The 23,937-nt window shown below is 40.3% G+C and overlaps 1 protein-coding gene across 5 annotated transcripts in view; it reads right to left on the bottom strand.

The window, feature by feature from the left end:
- THSD7B (thrombospondin type 1 domain containing 7B) overlaps positions 1-23,937 on the bottom strand; it is a 633,259-nt gene that overhangs the window by 297,803 nt on the left and 311,519 nt on the right. For all 5 annotated transcript variants that reach the window (XM_082197355.1, XM_082197356.1, XM_082197357.1 and 2 more), the window contains one exon: positions 4,303-4,477. In XM_082197355.1, coding sequence (XP_082053481.1) covers positions 4,303-4,441 — 139 coding nt within the window. In that variant the 5' untranslated portion in view covers positions 4,442-4,477. The remainder of the gene's footprint in view (positions 1-4,302; positions 4,478-23,937) is intronic.

The following is a 23,937-nucleotide window of genomic DNA, read 5'->3' as shown; positions in this document are numbered from 1 at the left end:
ACTCTTTTCATGAATGGCTTCGGAGAAAATATTTCCTTTCCTTAGCTAGATTCCTCACCCTTACCCTGCTTTCACCCTTTCCCTGCTTCTAAACTATATCTAGCTGGGATCCTTGTAGCAAAATGCAAACCATTATCTCCCCAAAATAAAAGCATTTAGTACTCTCAAACTTTACTGGCAATTTCTGAGAAACATATTGGGTGTGTGGATGTGTTTATTATGTATTTTGTGTTTTATTTTGTATTTTTATGTTGTGAACCACCCTGTGATATTCGTATGAAGTGTGGTATACAAATTTAATACACGATAAAAAATAACAATAATAAAATAACAATTAAAAAAAACACCATGTCACTCTTTGTTGAGCATTTTGTATAAATAAATAAATATTCAAAGCATAGGAAAATCCTCCAAGCAAGCTTCTGTTAATTTATCCTAAAATAAGGATAGTACTTACAAAATAATTATGTCCAGTACAATAACATTTGTTGAATGCAACCATGTCCATTAAAGACATGCAAAACAATGACTGTCCTTATTATCTATAATTCAATTATCAGTGAGGAAAAGGAACCAAATACTATATTCTGTTTTGTTTCCCTTAACACACTTTTCCATGTTTACCCCGATACTTCATCTATTTAGAAATCAGAAACTGGTATGTTCTTCACAAGTGTTTTGATCACAAATATCACAAACAGAAATAAAGATTAGCTCATTTTCAATGGCATTTTAAGAATCTTTAAAACTTCTGAGGTATTTCATATAATCAATGAAGGCATACCTGCAAAGGTCAAAATATTTCCAGGAGAAGCACCCAAGAGGGTGTTCACTTTCTTATGAACAACAATGCACATCTCTAAACACTTTCATTTCACAATAGAAATGTAACAATGAACATGAGAAACTTCCCTTACTCTGAAATTATATCTTGAAACATCCCCCCCCCAAGCTACTTCATGAGATCAGCACTCCATATCTCTGCTGAATGTGCTATGCTCTGAGAAAAATATGTAACATAGCTATTTTTCTTTCTTAAAATTTTCACTAAGTGAATATAAGTGACAATAATATCTATTTTTAGAACGCTCCAAATTGCATTAGGTTATTTCTTATGTAATCTAATTTCAGCATCTTCAAGTTTTAAAATTTATCACAATGTGCTTCCAATGCTTCTGTTTAACTATGATATAAAGTCAAGGCTACAAAGCTAAGCATGCTTACTTCTTGCTTGTTGCATTCCAGTGTGCTCATTACAGCCTGAGTGCAAGAAAGCAGCTGCAAAGCCTGAATCTTTGCATTTTCCACAGGGAAAAGGAAACTACCAAGTCAAAACCGAGTATGGAAATCAGGAACCAAATAATAACAATCATGATAATAATTGTCTCATTCACATGACTGAAAGTGACATTAAGGAAAACAGGCAGACGATTCCTATTTTCTACTGCATATTGTTATATGTATATATTACAACTGAATCAATTGGCCCACAAGATAGTTAAACTTTGGCCCCATGCATTCTCCTTTCTGTGCAATAAAAATACACAGAGTAAACCTGATAGGTGGAACTGACCATTCTTCTCAACATAAAAAGGTGATGGTTTGGACTTTCAGCTATGATATTGCCAAAATGAACTCTGTGATGGGCTTCCCTTGAAGATGTTCTGGAAACTGCAAGTGGCGCAGAATATGCAGCCTTTAGAAAATTGACCTGTGTGCACTGGCGGAAGAACAAGAGTGTGGGACGTGCACCAACCTGCTCTCCACTTCCCGGTGCCAGAGCATGAAGCTCCGCCATTGCCTGTGTGTCTGCACAATCATGTAACGTCTAGTTTGTGGAGCCTGCACTGGCTGTTTCTATGCCACCAGGACAAATTTAAAGTGTCGGTATTGACTTATAAAGATCTTCATTGTCTTGAACCCTGGTATTTGACAAAACACTTTCCGCATATCAGCTGACCTGGGCTCTGGGGTCAGAAGAGGGGTCTTTCTCACTCTCTGGTTTGGCCCCCAAGGTAGGGACATGGGGTCAGGAATCCTATGTAATTTGCAGTGTGGAATTCTCTCCCACTCAAGGCAACCAGTGCTCCAAATTTGCAGAGGTTTGAACTCTGGATTAAAACATACTTGTTGCAATTTAACTTAAGCTAGTCAAGGTTTTTTTTTTGGGGGGGGGTTATAGAATAGAATCATAGTGTTGGAATAGACCACAAGGGCCATCGAGTCCAACCCCCTGCCAAGCAGGAAACACCATCAGAGCACTCCTGACGTATGGTTGTCAAGTCTCTGCTTAAAGACCTCCAAAGAAGGAGACTCCACCACACTCCTTGGCAGCAAATTCCACTGTCGAACAGCTCTTACTGTCAGGAAGTTCTTCCTAATGTTTAGGTGGAATCTTCTTTCTTGTAGTTTGGATCCATTGCTCCGTGTCCGCTTCTCTGGAGCAGCAGAAAACAACCTTTCTCCCTCCTCTATATGACATCCTTTTATATATTTGAACATGGCTATCATATCACCCCTTAACCTCCTCTTCTCCAGGCTAAACATGCCCAGCTCCCTTAGCCGTTCCTCATAAGGCATCATTTCCAGGCCTTTGACCATTTTGGTTTCCCTCCTCTGGACACGTTCCAGTTTGTCAGTGTCCTTCTTGAACTGTGGTGCCCAGAACTGGACACAGTTATGTAGGAACTGCTCCTATTGGTTGTGATTGTTCTATCATATTTTTATGATTTTAGTGGTATTTTATTCTTGTGTTATTGAGCTGTATCTGATTATGTCATACTCGGAGAAGACATAATTATATATAAACGTACCCTCGGGGAAGGCTCAGGCAAAGTTTTCTTCTTCTTAACCAACAAGTGATGAACTTATTGTTTAAACTGTCAGAGGTAAGCAAAGAAAGGTGGCCTTGAGAAATCCCAACATGACTGCTTTTGCATTTGCTACTTGTTGGACAAGACAGGTGAGGTTAGTGAAATATATGTTATGCCTTTTTTGAAGGAAAAAAGAATGAGATGCATAGTCTGTTACACATGTTTATCTCTAAGACATCTTTTAGGTGTGATATAATTTGGGACATTAAGTTAAGATACTACAGTAAAAAAAGAATAGTGGTCAGTCTTACATCTCTTTAAAATTTTGTTGGATATATTTGTTCCCCTTGCCTCCGGGCCCTTGAAATTTTTTGAATGAAGTCCCAGGGATGGTGAATATGTTGCACTCCAGATATAACAAGGCATTTGGACCTACAGAAACCCAGACTTGTGGGGTGGAGGGAGAAAGAAACGACCACTTTGTCTTGGCATAAACCCAGAATGACTTTGAAGAGCTATGCTTGATTAACTACTAAAACTCAAATTATGGGCTGATTGCTTCAGGGAATGACCGCTTCCCCTTGTACAACTTGCAGATGCAGACTAATTCCTGCTCTGTTCATGTGCAAAAACCGGTCACTCTGCCAAAGAAATGCATGAATTTAAATTTGTCCAAAGTTCTCTCCTCTGGTCTTCCTTCAAGTTGTACATACAAGCAAATAGGAACAGTACTGAACTACTGTAGGCCCAGCTATCAGGTTAAATTTGAAAGGTTTTTTTTTATCTTATGGATTTTTGAAACTATTCATCTTTTTTTTTTTTTTTAAGGACTAACGACTCCTCTACAGCTTCAAGTAAAATGTGCCATACAGCCCCCTGGAATTATACCAGAATACAGGTGGGGAAAATGTGTAGAGGTATCTTCATACTCTTGTGCCACATTTTTTAAAAAAATGCATGTGGAAAGCTAGTCTATCAAGAAGATGGCATCTAGCCCCACACTTACTAATTTGTTTTTACATGAAGAAAGATTTATACTCAGAAGAGTCAACTTCACCTATGTTCTGAAGAGCTTGAACCACCTGATATTCTGAAAAGGCAGTTTGGCTCAATGTATCTAAGTTAGGGATTCCCAAACCGTGATCCACAAGCTTCATTCAGGTGCTCTCCTGCACACCTGTGAAGAACAGCAGGAGCACTGTCACCTGGAAGGTGAAGAGGACAAATTGGAAGTGACAAGAGGAAGAGGCACTTGAAAGGGGTGGAAAGGAGTAGCACCAAAGTTAACAAGGAGCTAAAATTAAGATGTTTGGTCTTAAAAAACATACAGTACATTATAATTGCTACAACAGATAGGTAAAATCATTAAGTGGACCTCGAAGACCCACAACAATTTTCCAGTGGACCACAGAGGTAAACGTTTGGGGACCACTGGCCTAAACTCACACAGAACCACAGTCACAGTAAGGAAGAATATGTGCACCCCTACCTGTTTTCCAGACAAATGGATGCGATTTCCTGCCTTCCAAATCAGATGTGTGTAATAATAAGAGAGCAAGCACAACCAAGCACCTTCCTGTGCTCTGCCATGCCCAGTGAGCGCAAAGCCAGCTATCCCTTAGAACCATACTTCATGAAGTTCAATCCAGATCACTTCACTATTCCTAAAATAAACAGAAGGAAGGTGGGAAATAGAGAAAGAGTTAGTTAAAGAGGAGCAGAGTCACCAGCTAACCCTTTAAATATGCCACTTGTACAGATTTTATGAAGGAATGTAGCAATCTTGTGGCCTACGGTATGGGTCATAAGACTACTGTGTTCATAAGAACATTCACCTCTAAGTGGTATCTCACATTTTCATACACAGATTGCCAGTTACATGTTAAAAACAAACATGTATACGACTAGGGTTGCCATACGTCTGGAATTTCCTGGACATATCTGGAATACTGTTGTCGGAAGCAGTGTCCAGGCAGAAATCGGCAAAATGTCCAGGAAAATACAAATGTATGGCTTGCAGTGTTGCTTTTGCCGATTTTCCTGAAAAACTGCTCAAAAACGTCTAAAAGTCACTTTTTGAAATATGGCAACCCTAATGCAACATAGACACCATTTTATGCACATGCAATTTTTACGCCTATGTATATATGATAAGAAGCTGGGATTGGTTGTATGTACAACAAGACAGATATGGGTGGCACTCACTACAGCAGAAACTGTACGTGGCTTCCCCTGTGCAGAAGTGACAGCCAACTTGAAGCGGGCCCCAATATTTCACTAAGGTATTTTATATGGAAACAAGTCTTACACTACATGGTGGAACTACATATTACACACACAAAAGCGCATACATCATTGGACCCTGCTAGTCCTTTTCCCTTCAAAGAAAGAGTGTTTTAACAAGGAAACGACTGGGGAAATGGAAGAGATTCTTATTCCCACGTCTGCTTGCCACCGCCACTCTCCACTTTCACAGAATTTCTGCAAAGGCCCTTTGACATTTGATACTCTTATTTCTTATTTACCTTACTAGGATATTTAATTTAATCCATCGCTGTAGTGGAGATATACCACTTTGCAATAGCAAAATTAATATGACTTGGGATACGAGGTGGCATCAAATGTCACTTACAGTGACATTTTGAGGAGAATATGAAGATCTCTGCAAAGCAGAAGTGATCCAGGTTGCTAACAGGGTTTTCTGGGTCCAGTACACTACATGTGGATTTGACCCTCTACCACGTCTACAAAAGAGGACACACACAAACTTACATGACAGCTGTGTGTGCTTTGTGACATTCTCAAAGTTAGGTAAATTTGGGGCAGAGAGCACCAAAATAAATCAGGGTGATGTTTGATAGACAGAATGTCAACAAGTGAAGCTTTTCCCAGATTTACATTTCCTTACAGGATATAGCTAAATCTGTTGAATTTCTGCCTGCCACACAGCTGATAAAGGCACAAGATTATTCCAGTAGTCCTGTGCCATCCCTAAACCATGTAAAATTTGAGTTTCATGAGCTGCAAACCAGTTGTTTTGCTTTATTTATATTTGCCTAGAAAAGATAACAAGGGAGTGTACAATACACAAAAAATACTACGAGGATAATCTTGCATAGGGATACAGTGGCCATATCCACTAGACTAGAGCAATAGCAGCATATCTTCTCTCCCTGTGACAGAATAATTATAGAGTACAGGATTGCTATGTCGGTATGTTAGGACCCATATTTGTAATAGGAAAGCATACTGCCAACTTGCAGGATGTTTCACAAAGCTGAAATACAAATGGTAGCATCTCAAACACCAAAATAAATGCATCAACAAAAGCCAATTGCTTTGTTACCAAGAACAAATTTATAAAACATTGAACTCCCTTTCCCATTCCATGCATTTATTCTGCCTGCCAGGCATTTATCTCAGATTCTAACATTTTACATTTGCTACTGGTCATTTCCCTCATGTTTTGTAGCGTGAAGCTTCATATCTCATAATACGAAGTGTCAAATATTAGGAACAGGTTTCGTTCCACAAAAGGTTAGTTGCATCAGTTTTGGTGCTTTTCTTTATAGTTATCAGTTATTAAAAGCTTCTTTCCAAACTATTTCATTTGTAACCTTATAAAATGAACTATTATTACTATACACAATACATGGTGTGCAGATAAGGCAAAGATAAGCCTGAAAATACCACACAAAGTAGATGTACAAAATAAAAAACCCATTTTTTTAAAAAAAGATAGTTTTATTTAAATTACTCTGAAACAGTCTCTATCATGATAAACGTATGCAATTATATTTATCAGATAGAGGCTACCCAAAATGGAAGTGAAATGACATTTTTATCTAACTTCATTCACGTATATAGCTTAGCCAATAGCAAATGGCAATAATTTAGAAGCTATAGAGCTGGTCTTGCTGGAAAAGAAGAAGCAACGTAAGTTAGTTTAGTCATTCAATGGAGCTTCTCTGTGAAAACAGTAAACACTCATTCAGCTTGAATTAGATTCCAGGGCCTGTGCTGGCGCAGGAAAATAATTGCTACTATTATTTAAAACCTCTCCTGAACCTCCTGAAGCGGCTACATCATTGGATGGATCATTGAGAACTTTGGAATACTAACCCATTCAGAATTTCCCAGCTAATTACAATCTGAACCCCAGCCTTACTGCAATTCAGACTCAGCCCGTACTTAGCTCAGCCCTAGTCACCCTCTCCCTTTTCTTGCAGATGGTGACAGCTGCAAGTGAAAATGTATCCCAGTGCCCATGATCCTGCTGGAGATGAATATACTACTAAACTGTTTTTCCCTGAGTTGAGCAGGTTCCTAAACTGCAAATCCCAGATTTTACTGCAGAACCCAAATCCAGTGAGAACATGCGTATTTTGCTTTGTTCTCGTTTCTGCATGTTATTGAAAAATCACACTCATGCTACAATACTGGCATGCCTACTGAACACAGTGGAGGTGGCTTATGAGTAAACTTCCAACAAGCATAAAAATACCCCGCCCCCCGTAGCACCACAAATCCAACTCAATAGTGTAACATTGGAAAGTATTGATCACTTCTCATACCCGGGCAGTTACCTTTCCACAAGGGCAGACACCGATGCCAAAATCCAGCATCGCCTGAGCTCGGTGAGTGCAGCTTTCTCCCGACTGAAGTGCAGTGTTTGGAAAACCAAAATACTCGTTTACAAAGCATTTTGTAAAGTACTTCCAACCTTACAGTATGCTTGTGAAACATGGACCACTTATAAACACCATCTCCAACTCCTCGAAATATTCCATAAATGATGTCTCCAAAAAAATTTACACATCACTTGGGAATACAGGCGAACTACTGCCAGTGTACTGGAAGAAGCAAAGATCACTAGTGTCAAAACAATGATTCTCTCAAGGTAAATCTAAAAAAATGTAGTATAAACACCAACAATTGGGAAACACTGGCTTGTGAGCACTCCAACTGTAGAACAACCTTTACCAAAGGTGTCATGGACTTTGAAGACGCTTGAAGTTGGGATGAAAGGGAGAAATGTGCTAAGAGGAAGGCATGCTTGGCAAACCCTCACGATGATCAACTACCACCCAGAAACCCATGTCCCCACTGTGGAAAGATGTGGGGATCCAGAATTGGCCTCCACAGTCACTTATGAACACACTGTTAAGACCGTGTTCATAGAAGACAATGGCTGGAAGGAAATTTGTGTATATTATGAGGCTGTTGCTTCTAAGTCTCAGCATATTGTAATTTCTTAAGAAAGGCAGCAAAAACAGGCTAGCACTTTCTCTGACATGAATGTAGAGGTTATATCAATTCAGGGAAAACAGGAATAAATTAGACCAGGCTGAGCCAGATTCTCATCTCTCATATGGCAGGTTAACTACTTGGTTCCAATAATTTGCACCCAAGTCAAATAGCAAGATCAGAATCACATGCAAGGTTTCCATAACACAATCTGACACACTAATTTTTTTGTCAAGGTGATAAAATAAAAATGTACAGACACCATATGCCAATCCACAGCACCATGAATAAATTGCATTAGGGGGGCCTCCAATTTTCAGATTAAAATTAAGTTACTGTGTATCTCAGCTTCCACATGCAGTAGTATGGCTGATGAAGCAGGGAATGCTTGTGTATTTTCCATTCAGCATTCAGCAGGGGATATATATGACTTAAATGCAAACAGGTAGTATACCCTGCTATTTCAAATTCCTTTCATGTATTCTGCCAATTGATTCACTCCTTTTGCAGATGAAAATCATTAAGAATAAATGAAAATTTTAAGTTGAAACTGTGCTATGGAAACAACTTCTTCTTCTTCTTATTATTATTATTATTATTATTTCCACTTAACATTTCTTAACTGCAGACTGATTACAGAACAAAAAGAGGCTGGTTTGTGAAGGGCTGAGCTGCTGCAGGAAGGGGGAAAATCAGAAGAGAAAAGGCAAAGATTGTTTCTCTTTTTCTAAGGCCTGTGGATCAGTGGTAGAGCATCTATTTTGCATGCAAAAGGTCCTAGGTTCCATCTCCAGCTAGGACTGGGACAGTGCCTTCCTGAAACCCCAGAGCCCTGCTGCCAGTCAGTGTAGGTAATCCAGAGAAAGGTGGACCAGTGATCTGACTTACTATAAGGCAAGCTCCTGTGTTTAGTAGGAAATGCTTGCGAGTTTATGTTGTATCACAAATGGAAGTCCTTTTGGATACAAAGAGCTCACCTAAAGGCAAGGGAGCATTTTGACTGTGTAGAGTAGGAGTGTGCATTTGCCCAGATACTGAAGCTATGCAGCAAACTTTGAAGATATTCAGACGATAGATATATAGATGATATAGATATAGATATAGATATAGATATAGATATAGACTATTTGCTCACAAATAACTGTAGTTCAACATCCATCCCTGGCTTGTATTCCAGCATCTAGGAATGCCAACACATTGTGCATCATTCCTCATTAAGCAGGAACTATCAGTGTGTACAGAAAACCTTAAAACAACCATTCCACAATGTGTGTCTGCAATGGATTGTATTAGGTAGATACCATAGCAGGGGTGGGGAGGTCATTTAATGTTGAGATAAATTGCTTTGCAGTCAAAGACCTGACTCATTAAAATCTAGCAAGCAGGTTTTTGAGTCTTTTTCTTTTAGTTTTTAGTTAGATTGTGCCCCCCCCCACCTTACATCATTAGTTGACACCACCCCGGCAGAGTTATGAAGAACTCTTTAACAATGTGATCCTCTACATTTACTTTCAGAAGAAAACCACAAGGAGTACAAGAAGCCTTGTCTCCGGGTATATAGGGTTGCAATGTACAGTGGAGTGAAGGCTGTTGTAATAAATATATATCTTTCATTCTGTTGATATAATTAGGAAGAGAAAAGAAACCCACACATTTCCTACTTTAGTACCACAAACCTTGATTTTCAGTGTACGACCTGGAAATTTAATGAAGGAAGCTTTGCATTTAGAAGTTTAATTATGAACTCGGTTAAGTGGATTATAATGAAAGATATCTCTAGCAAGGGAATCCAAACAGATGCATTACGAATACATTAAGGAAAACACCAGAGAATGAACTTTCCATCAGCAAAAAGGTTTTTAATTAAAAGAATCATAGAACAGAACTCTTCTGTGAAGTGATATTACTCTTATACTCCATTCTATCATTAGGTACTTCCAGCACATGCAAAGAAATGACTCCCAAGTTTGGATACTTTCTGAAAGCACTGCATTGTTTTTTCCATATTTCCTGATGGTGTAGATTGAGCAGGTCATTCAAAAAGATGCAAGTGAAGCCAGGCTTGTTTCATCTGTATGCAAATATATCACATTACACCGCTGCCCATATGCCTGCACTTACATAATAAAACCGTAATCAAAAGATTGGGACAGATTCCTTACGCTACAGAAAATTGAAAGGCAGCACGCATAAGTGAAAATATTTGGGGAAACGTAAATATGATACAAGCAATGCTCAGAAATAATGCCTAAATGGTGCTGGAAGTGAAACTGTTCTGTACCTTGTACCTGCTATGCAAATGAGCAGAGAACAGGGAGTAACAAGGAAACAGTGGGAGAAGCAGCAATAACATTGTTTACAATATTTTTTATTTTGCTTGTTTAGAGAGTATCCCACCTCTCGACACAAGTGACCTTGTGTCACACTAGCAAAAAAAAATACAAGCAGTAAAATAACACTGAAAATAAAATGCAAGTTACAATTATGGGGAAATGGAAGTAAATGGTTAATAAGTGGGTAAAATAAAAACCATACACACTTACACAAACACATGTGCAATATATAAAAATTAATTTGCAGATTACAAAAAAATTATCACCAGTGTTTCTATAAAAATACAATCATGTTTAAAATAAAATCTTATGCTAAATACAAGTTGATTGTGGCCTAATCTCTTAAAGCTCAGCAACAGATTGGTCTGCTTCAGATGTAATATCAGACTATGGTTCACTGTTACATGAACGAGCCTCACAGGATCCTCTGGCCAAGCATTTCCAACTTCCAGCAAGCATCACAATGTCTTGCTTCCCTTCTTCATTTAAGGCAAACCGCAAATGGCCACATTATCTGAGTTGGCAAACTCTGACCTTTGAGTTGCCAGCAAACCAAATTCAAAACGACTTCCACACAGTGGTGGAGCTTCATGCTCCGGCACCGGGGGGGCAGAGAGCAGGTGGGGCTGGCAGGCGTCCTGGGGGTGTGGTCACATCCTGGGGGCATGGTGTGGTGCCCAGCGCGGGCAGGGGGGCAGCCACGATGGCACCTGGCCGGGATTGCACTGCCGGGCGCGGTGCGCTCGCCACACATGCTTCTTCCTCCACCAGTGCTTCCACAATGTGTCTAGTTCTCAAATTATGAATCTTTATGACTGTCAGCCAAACAGCATGGCTACAGTATTTGCTTTCTGTTTTCAGGAACACTACTTTGCCGAGTAGCCCTGTTGCTTCTAGACAGTTCTAGAAACATGGATAGGAAGTGTGCATCCCAAGTATTTGTTATTTTTGCTGAAACAGAGTCTTGCAGCACCATAAAGACAAACAGATTTACTGTGACATAAGCTTTCGTGTAAGCTCTCTAGTCCACGAAATCTTTATGCCACCATCAATCTGTTAGTCTTTAACATGCCACAGTACTTTTTGCTGCTTAGCGTTACAGCCTTAGCTTTCAATATGTATCCTTGCTTAGAATCCTTGCATGCAGAGAGAAAGTGTCAAGTGGAAATCAGTCTCTGGGTCTCTAAATAAAGACAGCGTATGAGGACTGCATGACCAAAGGACAATATCAATTATTTAAATTGCCTTGATTTAAAAATCAATCCACCACACACACACACGTCCAAAAGCCAACCTCCCATGTTGTTGGCTCTGTGGTTTAGTACTTAAACAAAAAATGCATCAAGATGACTTAGAAGAGGCAGGTACCTTTAACCCTTGGATATTAGCAGCAGAGCAATGTCCATCTGCCAGGATATAGCTGGCCACTGATGCTTCCACACTCAATCCATGACCAATATGGGCATTCAGGTGCATCATCAGGTCTCACAACAGCAACACAAAGCACCTATACAGAGCATTATTTTTTTTAGGGATTTCCATCTCTGAAAGAGAAATATGCTCCCAAAATATTGTTGCCCAGAACAACCAAATGGCTTCCATGTGCAATCAAGTTGGCACCAGATACTCCCATATTATTATTCTTTCATTTGTAAGCAAAATAAAAAATAAAAATGGCTACTCCTGGAAAGCCCCATCCTTTTAAACATGTTTATTGTTTGCTAAATATTTTTGCTTGAAAAGAACCGCTTATTTTCCAACAGCATGCCTTGTTCTCAAACAATTCAATAATTACTACTTCAAATGAGAAAACAGATCCTATAGTTGTATCGTGCTCACTTACAGTAACAAGCCTTGAAAACAATTGGGTTGTCCTTAAATTCAAGCCCGTGACCACTGCTTTTTGCAACACTTTTACCTTTCACCCTCTACAATGACCGTTTCTGTAGTTTCAGAGTAAAAGCTACCGGCCCATGTGCAAAATTGACCTTGTTCTTACCAAGATGTCTAGTATAACTATGGCACACAAAGAGGAACACTGCAGATTCTCCAAAGAAAACTTTTGCAGAACCATACCCTGGCAAGGGCAATTATCTCTTCAGTTTGTAGGAGACCAGAGTTCATGTTATATCATCACTGGTCCTATCATTTTTGACCTTCCCTGCTGTCATACCCATTATAGTTCAATTAACAGAGGAGCCCTGCAGTGGCTTGATGAGCATCTGCTGGCAATACCTGGCAATAATTCAATAAGAACGCACCATAGGAAGAAATAATGAGAAGTCAACTCGGTTGTTCCTTTTCCCCTTGAGAATGCAGAGCAGCTTGGCTTATGGGAAGGAGCACGACCTACAGAAAATGACCCACTCATTTCACATTTCGGATTTTAAACATGCTATTACCACCTGAAAAGATGAAGGCTTTTGTTTATTCTACCTGTACTGAAGTCAAGATGTTCCTTAGTCCTGTGACAAAAAAAAATCCTGTGACAAAAGCATTGCTAGTATATGCTTTGTAAAATGGAAAGCTTAATGCTTAAGAATTTTACAAGCCTAGCTATACCCATTAAATGACTAGCAGCAGAACTTCTCACTGCAGATAAAATGACCAGGCTTCCTTCACTCAATACACATATGCAGAGCAAAGAAAGCATGTGTATGGATTCCTCATTAGACTTCCATACTCAATGGGTGGATGTCACGGGCAGATTTAGGCTAGGCCAGTGACACGAGGTAAGGCAGAGTCCTATTCCTTCCTCTGTGTGCAGACCCACTCTCACATATTAAAATGTTGATTGTAGACTCCTGGCAGCAGCAAGTGGTCATCTTGTGCTTCACAAAATGAATATAGATTGATGGCAATGATTATGAGTCAAAACTCTCCTTCCTTGGAGGTTTCTAAGCAGAGGTTGGATGGCCATCTGTCATTGATGCTTAAGCTGAGTTTCCTACTTGCAGGAGGTTTCACTAGAAAGATGGCCCTTGGGGTCCCTTCCAGCTCCATGATTCTATGTTTTTCTGCTTCAACAATATTTAATTATGTTCCTATCATTTTATGTAATTATATTTTGTATAAATTATAAAAATAAAACATGTTCTAGTTTCATGTTTTACATTTAAACAAAACATTTAAATAGCTACCTTTCTACTGGTAGGGTGGGGGGCATGGGCATAGCCAGGATTTTTATTAGGGGGCAGGCTTTTGTTAGGGTAACAGAACCTCAGATTTGTATTGATTTTTACTTATTTGGGCCCCCCCTGGCTATGCCTCTGGAGGTCCACAGGAAGGAAACGTTTGGGAAACACATGATTCTCCCACTCCCCAATTCATTCTCACAGCAACCGTATGAGGTAAGTCAGCCTGAGAGCTGGTGGCTGGCCCAAGGTCACCCAGTGATCTTCATGGCTGAGTGGGGACTAAAACCCAAGTTTTCCAGGTCTTAGTCTAACACAGATGAGAAGAAGAAAGATGGCTGTGAAGAATAACTATATGAATTGCCAACACTGCACAGAACTGAAAAATAAGTCCAATAGCCATATAACATTCCAAACACTTTTCTGGTATGATTATTCAACTTGGCCAGTTACTGTTTAATCATTATGTACGTTGATACATCGTTGGTGGCGTACTTATTATATTGTCATAATTTAGTGAGATGCTAAAATAATAATTGAAGATGGGAGTTTAGATTTCATTAAATTCACTGGAACCGGGAGTGCATTCTTTAGTTTAATTTGATTTAAATGTATGGCAAATTAATTTCCAATCAATTCTGTAATAGCATTTTAATATTTATAAGAAATGTTCATTCTTGTTTTAAAGGCCAGTTTGATTTTGTCTTATTTAATTTGGCCTATCATTGGAACAAGACATTCAGTTTCCTGCTCTAATGTAAAACCTGGAGTTGATGCAATATGAAGCAATAACAACACCTGTCATTTACACCATGTTCTAACACAGCTTTTCATCAGCAGGATCCAAAAGTGAACTCATTACAATGAACCTGCAGAACAAAAATCACACAAAACCACAACAGAGAGAAGGATTAAACCTTTCCTTTCCTGCTTTATCAGCCTTCCCATCTGCTCAGAATATCAATCTTCCTTCTTCTTCCGACAACATGTGCCCTTTTTTAAAAGTTCTGCGAGGCTTTTCTACAGCCTGTTTCCATTTGCAAATATGTTGGTGGAGTTCAGAATTTGTATGAATTCTCACATTGAAAATCCCTGCTTGTTGACATTGGCCAGAAACTTTCACTATACTCTTTCCAGCACCTCTTTAAAGCATTTTTGTTTCAGTTAGTCTACCAAGATGCACAGGTGCTGATGCGTTTTCATTTTTTATTCTTAATTTTAATTACCTTTTAAAATGTTTTTAATTATTTCTTTTTAACTGCTTTATATTGATCATTTTTATTATTTCTTGCAAACCACCTAGAGGTTTTATTACTATCAAGCAGTATAGAAGTTTTGCTAAATAAATAAAAAGACTTCTCCAACTCAGCAAAACAGTAGCAGGGGCTTCTGCATCCTCCTCCTAATAAAGTGAGGGCCATGTTCGTTTTTGAATGCATCCGACTAGGAAACAATGTGTGTGAGTGCACAGCCAGTTCGGAAAGGATAGTAGCAATCTTACATCTGTTAAAGACATTTTTGTTCAAAGCCTCAAAATAGTACGGAATCATATGCTATTGAATGAGTTAGAGCTATATTTGTTACATGATTTTTCTTCAATACATGAACCTCAAAGAGCATTTTAGAAGTGGGCTGCAATTGCTCAGGGTTGAAGGGAGAGAGATTGATTCTTAAGAAATGGCAAATCTATCGCGTCCCACTTTTAAAAGATGAGGATGTCGCCATGCCAGAAATTGCTTCATGTGAGCACCTTATTTGTAAGATTAATGTCCAAACGGAAGATTTTCTCTTACATACAGAGAAGCAGACATGCTGAAGAGGTTTCGCTTGCTTGCCATTCTTCACCTTTCTCCTTTAACAGGAGTCCTTGTGTTCTGTTGCCTTTTCAAAGATTGGGGTTTATACAGAAGTATCAGGTTAAGAAAGAATACTCTTTCTAAAGATTCAGGTGTTAAACAGTGATGCTTTCCTAACTAGCAGTTTTGAGAGTCTTTGACAGCCAACCATTCCCATCTTCATCTCTTGCCATTAGAGATAGTGGGAAATAGTGTCTATGGGAATGGGCCTCAGCTCAGTGACAGAACTAATGAAGCATCTCTCTCCAAGACCTGGAAAGCCAGTGCCATTCTGAATCACTAATAATGGTCTAAATGGACACAAGACAAATTTCTGCGCTCCCTAAATCAACTAACCTAACTAAATTAAGAGAACTATGTAGGAGCTGTACACATTTATAAAACTGCTTTAGCTATGTCTTAGATCAGGGATAGCTAACCCTCCAGCCAGATGGACAATGGTGCAGGTTGCAATCCAATAATATCTGGAGGTTGCCTACTCCATCTTATATTTTTTCCTTCCTCCCTTTTCTTCATGTTCCACATTTCCTTTACTTGTATCCTATTTATATGGACAATCTTAAATAAATTAGTAGTTATATGGGGGGGGGGGTTAAAAAAAAGTTCAAAATGGTACTTAAACCTGTTTCATAAGAAACAGAAATGGGAGTTATCTAAAGGTGTTAATGGTATGTACATATGGACCCTTTTTGCCTGACGCTTTGTGCCCCAGGCTTTTTAGACTCATCTACCAATGTATTTGAAACCCAAGGGGCCCATTGGTTGCCAGATGTGAATTTTTTCAGCTCTCCTACCCCACTACAACTGCAGTGAAACAAGGGAACCTGTGGACTTTCAGCTGTTGTTAGACTCCAACCTCTGTTCCAGCTAGGATGATAATGGGAACAGTCTTCAAAATAATGAATCAGGGATGATGGACTCCAATAGCATCCAGAGAGCCACAGTTCAGTATGCCTGCAATAGGAGGATACTATCTCATTGCCAGGGTTGGAATAAGATTCAACTGCCAGTCGTGTTGGCTTCTGTACAAAGTGTGGGAATCCTGCCTTGACCTTCATCTCAGGCAGCAAAATGTCTCGGGCCAGCCCTGATACTACAGCTACTAACTTTTTATTCACCCCATTTCTGATACGTTATGCAAACCACAATACATTGTGCAACTGCACTGCAAGAAGTCTTCAGCAAGAGTTTACAGATCAGTACAAATATATGCATTTTCTCCTCCTGCTTTCAGTTCTTTAGATCCAAACCATTGTTCCCAGTGCTGCCAACCAAGTGTTGAGGAAGATGAAAGAAAGAAAAAATGCCAAAAGAATAGTCAGCTCTATTCTTTCACAGCAGTCTGATCTGCAGAAGTCATCAAGTGAAGCTTTTCAGGGCAAATGACGGTTTCCATAGTATGGAGATCAGCATTGTTACCTAGAGTCCATGGAATAAGGAACTTTTAAAGACCAAAAAGTAGAATAAGTGAAAAAGGCAGCCCTAACTGTTCCTACTTAAAATGCTTCATGAACAAAGTTGCATTTAGCCAAAGCAAGCAACAGAACTCATTATCTGCTCATTAAGTTTGAAGAAGTTGCTCAATTGTTAACTTTTTGAAAAACCAGGCAATACTTACTCATACTAGAATCACTCCTCTACCCACTATTAACTTTGGTGAGTATAACATCCAAAGGGGGGGAAAGGTGGGAAACATTTCAGAGAATTGTGTTGCTTTTATTTTATAGCACTTTAAACCTATTGTTTTAATTCTATTATATTAGATTTATTTATTTTTTCATTTTATACCTGAATATTGTTTTTATTCATTTTACATGATGCCTCAAGGCTTGGAGAAGGTGAAGAAAGAATATATAAATAAAAATACACAGCATATCCATTCAGAAAGCGCATCTGTTAAGCACTGCACATGGGATGGTAAAGCTGCAGAGAGCATTCATATTTTGCCAAGACTTCAGACTCACAACAGTCAACTTTGCTAACATATGAAACTGTTGCACACTCGGTCTATCAAGACTGTTTGGCCTATCAGGTCCTGTACTGCTGCCTAGCTAAAGCTCTCCAAAATCTCGAGAGAAGATTTAATTGGAAGATTTAAACTGAGACCTTCTGCAGTAGTTGCATGTGCTCTACCACTAAGCAATGACCCTAATTTTCCAAGGGTTCACCATGGAGGCACCATGGAGATTTGATGCAACTCAAAAAGCATAAAGCTTCCCTACCAAACTGCACATTGTTGGACTAGTTGCATGCAACTAGTGGCCCCAGATGGGGATAGGTCTTGAACTCTGCACTGGGTTCATCAATTACATTCACAGGAGATGGTATAAGCATCACAATGCATATCTACATCAGGAGCACGCATGGATATATTGGTGGATTAGGGTAATAGTCTTTGAAATCATGACGCTTTCAGCGATACAATGAGTGACGGGGCAAAGAATAAGATTTAAGAGAAGAGCTTCCTTTTCACATTATGTCTCCAATCCATGCACAATATGCATACCCAACAGCCATGCCTGCATACATAGAGCCCTCTTACAACAATGTTCAGTGACAAAGAGAGGAAAGGGTGTAACCCTATCCTATCTCAACGTTTCTCCTGAGTGTCTGTTCAGCACAATTACTGCTTTTTCTAAGGGAAATTCAGGAACCCAGCCCTAGCAGCTAGATTGGGAAGATGAACTTTAAACACTGCCTCTATCCAGCTAGTTTTTTTAAAAAAAAAACAACAACCAAAGATTACATTTAACAGCCAGTCAGCCCATCTGTCACTATAGTCCAGACAACATATATAAGGCTTCAGCTGGAGTTATGTACTTGCAGAGCTAAGCAGTTGTAAAGCTAACTCACCAAGACGCTTGGAGCTCTCCAAGGTCCTGCAGTGCTCTGGGCGCTCTGAAATCCTGATGGGCTTCTGACTGGCTTCCACTGCAAGCCTGGGGTTCTCACAGAACAGGACACAGACAACAGATCTAGAGTTCCTAGATGATCTCCTATCCATGGCCAAACATCCTTCACTTCAACACGGTTGCTGCATCATATGCTGTCAGACCAAGCTACAGGATGCATACACAAAAACCCTTCTCCCAAATATTTATCAAGTAAAATCCTATATCTGTATAACAGTCGCTTAAAAACTGACTGACTCCTGGGTTTAAAAAGAAAGAAAAGCACTTGCCACAAATGTAAAATAAAAATCTAAAGACACAGCCAGCCACACATAATCTATTATTTAATTATAAACTTGGATAATTACTGGGCAACAACACCTCATCCTTAAGAGTCACTTGGTATCCTTTCATGTTTTACAGCAAACATTCTTTTCTCCAGCCCAATTTAAGTTCCAAGGCAACTCACACTAGAAGCTTCATCAAATCATTCTGGGACACAAAGCAGCTTTTTTCTTCTCCTAGCAGCACAGCCTTCTACTGAGTTAACATATCCCATGGCAATCCAAGAAATGAGGATGGAGGACACCAATAGAACATCTGTATCAGCCCAGTGGCTGTAGATATGTTGAGGCTGAAGCACCAGGATTATTCACCCTCAAACAATGGACATACCACATGGGTTTTGTAGGAAAACTCAGCAAGCATTTTTAAAAGTCATGCAGATCACTTTCTGTCTTAACCCTTATACAATGTACTACTATCTCATCCGTGCTTGTGGCAAGATTTTCAGGGGCCCTCAGTGGATTCTTTTAAGCCAGGGGTGAGGAACCTGTTGCCTTCCAAACATTGGTGGACTACATCTCCCATGATTCCTGATGACTGGGCATGTTGGCTGGGGCAGATGGGAGTTGGGACCAAACAACAGAGGAGCCACAGGGGCTCCCCAGCCTTGTTTTAAGCTGAAAGAACTATTCAAAGTAAGAATACGCCCTGATCTTCTAGGGCAATCCATGCAGTAATGGAGGCCCTACTGGGGTGGTGCAGGAGCTCATCCAATGGACACCTAATCCCCACCCACCCACCCTGATGAAGCCAATCCTTAACTGCCATGTTTACATTCTAGTTTAGTCCCTTCCCTCTTCCATGCACGAAGCAGCAAACACTAGTTGCTTAAGACACCTTGTGAAGACTTATCTTTTTGCCCTGGCTCTTCCTAATCCCTGGGATTGGACCATGTTTGCATCTTCTGGATTTCTGTTCAATCTGCCTTCACATCCATTTTATGTGCTTTGTGTTTCACTGGTTTTAGGTTGTGTTTTTGTTTTAGTGTTTTATGATATATACCTGCTTGGAGATTTTTGAAATATTAAGTGGCATATAAATGCAAATAAATAAATAAATAAATTCTCTATATATTTTTAAAAGAGTAAAGACCATGAAGGTTACCCTCTTGACTCAAGGAAGGACTGGCCTTACTTGAACCCATAACATATCCAATCATCAGTGAGTTGGCATCACCAGTCATGTATTATGGCCTGCCAGTTACTTTTCTCATCTACCCACCCAACCTGTTTTTGCCATCCCAGCAAAGCAAAAAAACACACCTCAAGGCTTGCTAAGCACCTGATAAGACAGAGTATATACGGGGCTTGGTGGATCACTAACTCTTAACAGTTCTAGTTAGAGCAGATCTTGTTGGACTCCCATCAGCCTCTGTCAAGCATGCTCAAGTGTCATGGAAGATGGGACTTGTAGTCCAGCAACATCACTCCTGTCAGCCCCAGTTAATGGTCAGGGATGATGGAACTTGGTCCAGCAACATCTGGAGGACCACAAGCCCCCCATCGCTGTGTTATAGTTACTATAGTGCAGTGCAAAGAGAGAGATGAACTGCAGAGGTGGGTTCTGCAGATGTCTTGAGAAAGCAAACCCAACCACATGCCACAGAGGAGGCTTGGCTTAGCTATAGAGCCACTGCTTCTGATTGTGCATATAAGAGATCGAAATAAAACTCTCAATTCATTTTGTTCCACTTATTTTCAGGAATCTCTGCTGCTTTTGCTGCAAAACAGAACTCCGGGCAGCATTCTGACAGGGCTGACAAGTGGAGTACTCCACTCCGGTGGCGCTCAACCTCCCACCCAGGCTCATGGGGACATAAATCACCTCTTTCCACTGCAGTCCCAGTGGGACTGTACATATGCATCTTTTTCATGTATTTATTATCAGGATGCTGGGGTTATTTATCACTTCAGCCTGAAGACCTGCCCTGAATTGCAGAACTGCTACACATGCCATAAGGTAAGCCATAATGCTGAAAAATGACTGTTAATATTATGGATGGTTCTAGAGCTCTCCCAGTTTTCAGTTTTAATTTCAGTAACACATTTAAGAGGATTCTACTTAAGGGACACAAGTTCTCAAGCTGACACACAAGCCAAAACAAATAAGAGGAAAAAGTTCTCTAGCAGCTCAATTGTTTCCTTCTGAATGGACGATTGCAAGGGGATGGGGGAATGACTAAGGCAGAAATGATTTAGAAATGCCAATTCCATCCACAACTACATACCATTTCAGGGGGAGGGGAGGGCAAACCCCACACATTAATATTTTTTTAGCTATTCCAATCAACTGCAGACTTTCGTCCTGTGCATTCTGAAATGCTTGTCCAGGGGAAGGGAAAAATTTATGTGCACATATATTTCCTTCAGTTCTCCTGATAAGAGCTTGATTGATCCAATGCAGACGGTGGGAGCTTTATTGACAACCTCAGGTCTGGAACTTGCCATGCCATTCATACTGCCATGGAACAGAAGGAGGGAAGATATCTGATTGATCATCAAGCAAGCCTTCTTTAAAAAAATAAAATAAAATGACACAGAGCAAGGCAGCTGACTCAGACAGGTGACTTGAATCATTCTAGCAGATGATGTGGGATGTCAGAAAAGGACAACAAATTGGTCAGTTATTTGATTTATTATTGATGCATTTTGAGGGCAGATTTTCTACTGCTGGTTTCAAAATGTTTCAACTGACTTTAGATAGTATGTACCTTGATTGGACGCGGGTGGCGCTGTGGGTAAAAGCCTCAGCGCCTAGGGCTTGCCGATCGAAAGGTCGGCGGTTCGAATCCCCGCGGCGGGGTGCGCTCCCGCTGCTCGGTCCCAGCGCCTGCCAACCTAGCAGTTCGAAAGCACCCCCGGGGGCAAGTAGATAAATAGGTACCGCTTACCAGCGGGAAGGTAAACGGCGTTCCGTGTGCTGCGCTGGCTCGCCAGATGCAGCTTGTCACGCTGGCCACGTGACCCGGAAGTGTCTGCGGACAGCGCTGGCCCCCGGCCTATAGATGTGAGATGGGCGCACAAACCCCAGAGTCTGTCAAGACTGGCCCGTTCGGGCAGGGGTACCTTTACCTTTACCTTTACCTTGATTGGAGTAGAGGGGGCCATTTGCTGCTCTGCCAGTCAGCCATGAATTTTTAAAAAGCAAAACAGAAATGTTACAAATGAAAAAATAATCTGCAGGAAACCACTTCCCATTGACTAGCACATCATCAGGGTACTGTCCAAAAGATGATCCTGTAATGATTGCCATCTCTCAGTCAACAGTTTACAGTTTGCTTAGTTTATTGTCTTGGCCATAGGTCGCAGCCTCCCTTCGACAGGGGGGAAACACATAAAAACATTTAAAACCATACCACCAGCTATCCATGGCAACCTACGGTATATGCCTTATCGCTGGTGTAATCTGTTAAGTGCAGGAGTTCAACACAACAGCCCTCAGAACCACATTCCCAAGTAGAGTTCAAAAATGAAGGCCACAGTGTTGATCCATTATTACACTTACACACACACACACACACACACACACACAGAAAGAGAGAGAGAGTGCAAACAGCAGCAGTACATAGCATAATACTCAGTTTATTAATACTGCATGACTACAAGCTTGTGCAGTTATTTGAGGTTAAGCATTACTGAACTCAGTGGTGCTTACTTCTGACTGCATAGGATTAATTTATAAAACACACCAAAATTTAGCAAAAGATTAGCTTTTAACTAGAAGTGCAAATAAACTGGTGAATAAGTGTCATACTTAAATTGCCAGCATGAAGTAAGAACCCCATCAAAGGAAAGGAGAGACGTATCCAGCTTCTGTTTGAATATTTACCTCCAGGTCCAGTTTGCACATATCAGTAAACCAAACTGTGGCTTAGCATGAGCAAACGTGTGGGCTCTAAGGGAGAAGGCTGTTGCTGCTTTGCTCCTCCTGCAGTGCTGCTGGTGCTGAACTGATGTGAGCTAAGCCATAGTTTTGACAGTGTTATGTCCAACCTGGGCTCCTGGTTTATATTCCCCAGCCAACCCATGAGTAGTAAGCCACAGAAGAAACTCTGGCTACAGCACATTGTTTGTCTGGAGTAAGAAAAACCAAGACCCCAGGTTCAGATGTAATGCAAAGCCAAGCAATACTTACAGCAGTGTGACAGCCAGGATCTGAGGAGGAGCAAAGACACTCTCAAAGATCTGAGAATAAAATGAAAACCTACAAAGTTATCCAGTTACAAGCTTTGGGTCAATCCCTTCATTCCCTCCATAGCTACACAATCCAAGAAGACATATTTAAGACTGTGCTTTGCTGGCCCTACACACTGGTGCAACTGAAACAACTCCCCGTTTGTTGCTCACAATTTTGATTGCAGTGAGCGTGCAAAAGCGCCACACACACACAGAGCCAAGATGACCAAAACAGAAGCTCTACCTGTCCAATTAACCAATGGTCAAGGGAGTTAATGGGATGAAACTAATGGTATGCTAGACTTTGATTGCAATCTATCGTCTGGCACATGCTTACTGAGTAACATGTGCAAGTCCTTCAGCCCTCAATTATCCCCTTTGCCGAGAGCATGTAGGGGGAAAAAATCTTCCCACGGGATTGCTAAGAGCATGAATGATACACAACGGAGACTACCTTTCTCATTAGAGAGTGTGCATCCTTGTTCCCATTCTTATACTTTTGTCAGCTCCCTTTTCTTCTGAGCTTCAGCCCTAACTCAGAACCACTTCCATCCAAAGAGATGCATATTAAATGTGTTCTAAAGATGCATGCAAATGTTACTTGGGAAGGATGTATCATAGCATGTATATTATTATACACATGTATCACAGCAAAGGTACACACATTATATATTATGGGTGAATTTTACTGAATAAAGGCTTCCGCTGGCTAATTAGAGGCTATGCCCCACCACCTTCTTACTGGGACCAAGCCCAAAGAAGAAAAGTCTTAAGAGGATGAAAACCCCTGGGCCTATATAGATCAAAATGAGTACCTTTTGGCTGGCTTATGAGCCATTCAAACAGTTTCTCCTGAGTCTCTGGAACAGTCCAGAATATGCCACAGAGGACTGCAGTTGTGAAAATTGGGACCTTTGCCTTGCACATGCAAAACCACTTTTTGCTAGAGCTAATTTCCCTTAAGATACAAGCCAAAGAAACAAAAAGGTAAGCCTAACACCATAACACATTTGAGAAGAAGGATTAGTTGGATTCAGGGTGGAATTTTCCAAAGCCTACAGCTGATACCAAGTTAAACCTCCATAACATTCTGCCATTCAAATCCATTAAGAGGCTAACATTATGTTGCTAGCTTGTATAAAA

This window comes from Podarcis vaucheri (assembly GCF_965113315.1).
Source record: "Podarcis vaucheri genome assembly, chromosome: 1".
Lineage (NCBI taxonomy): Eukaryota > Metazoa > Chordata > Lepidosauria > Squamata > Lacertidae > Podarcis > Podarcis vaucheri.
Note: the sequence above shows the minus strand (reverse complement) of the source record. Positions and strands in the feature narration are given on the sequence as shown.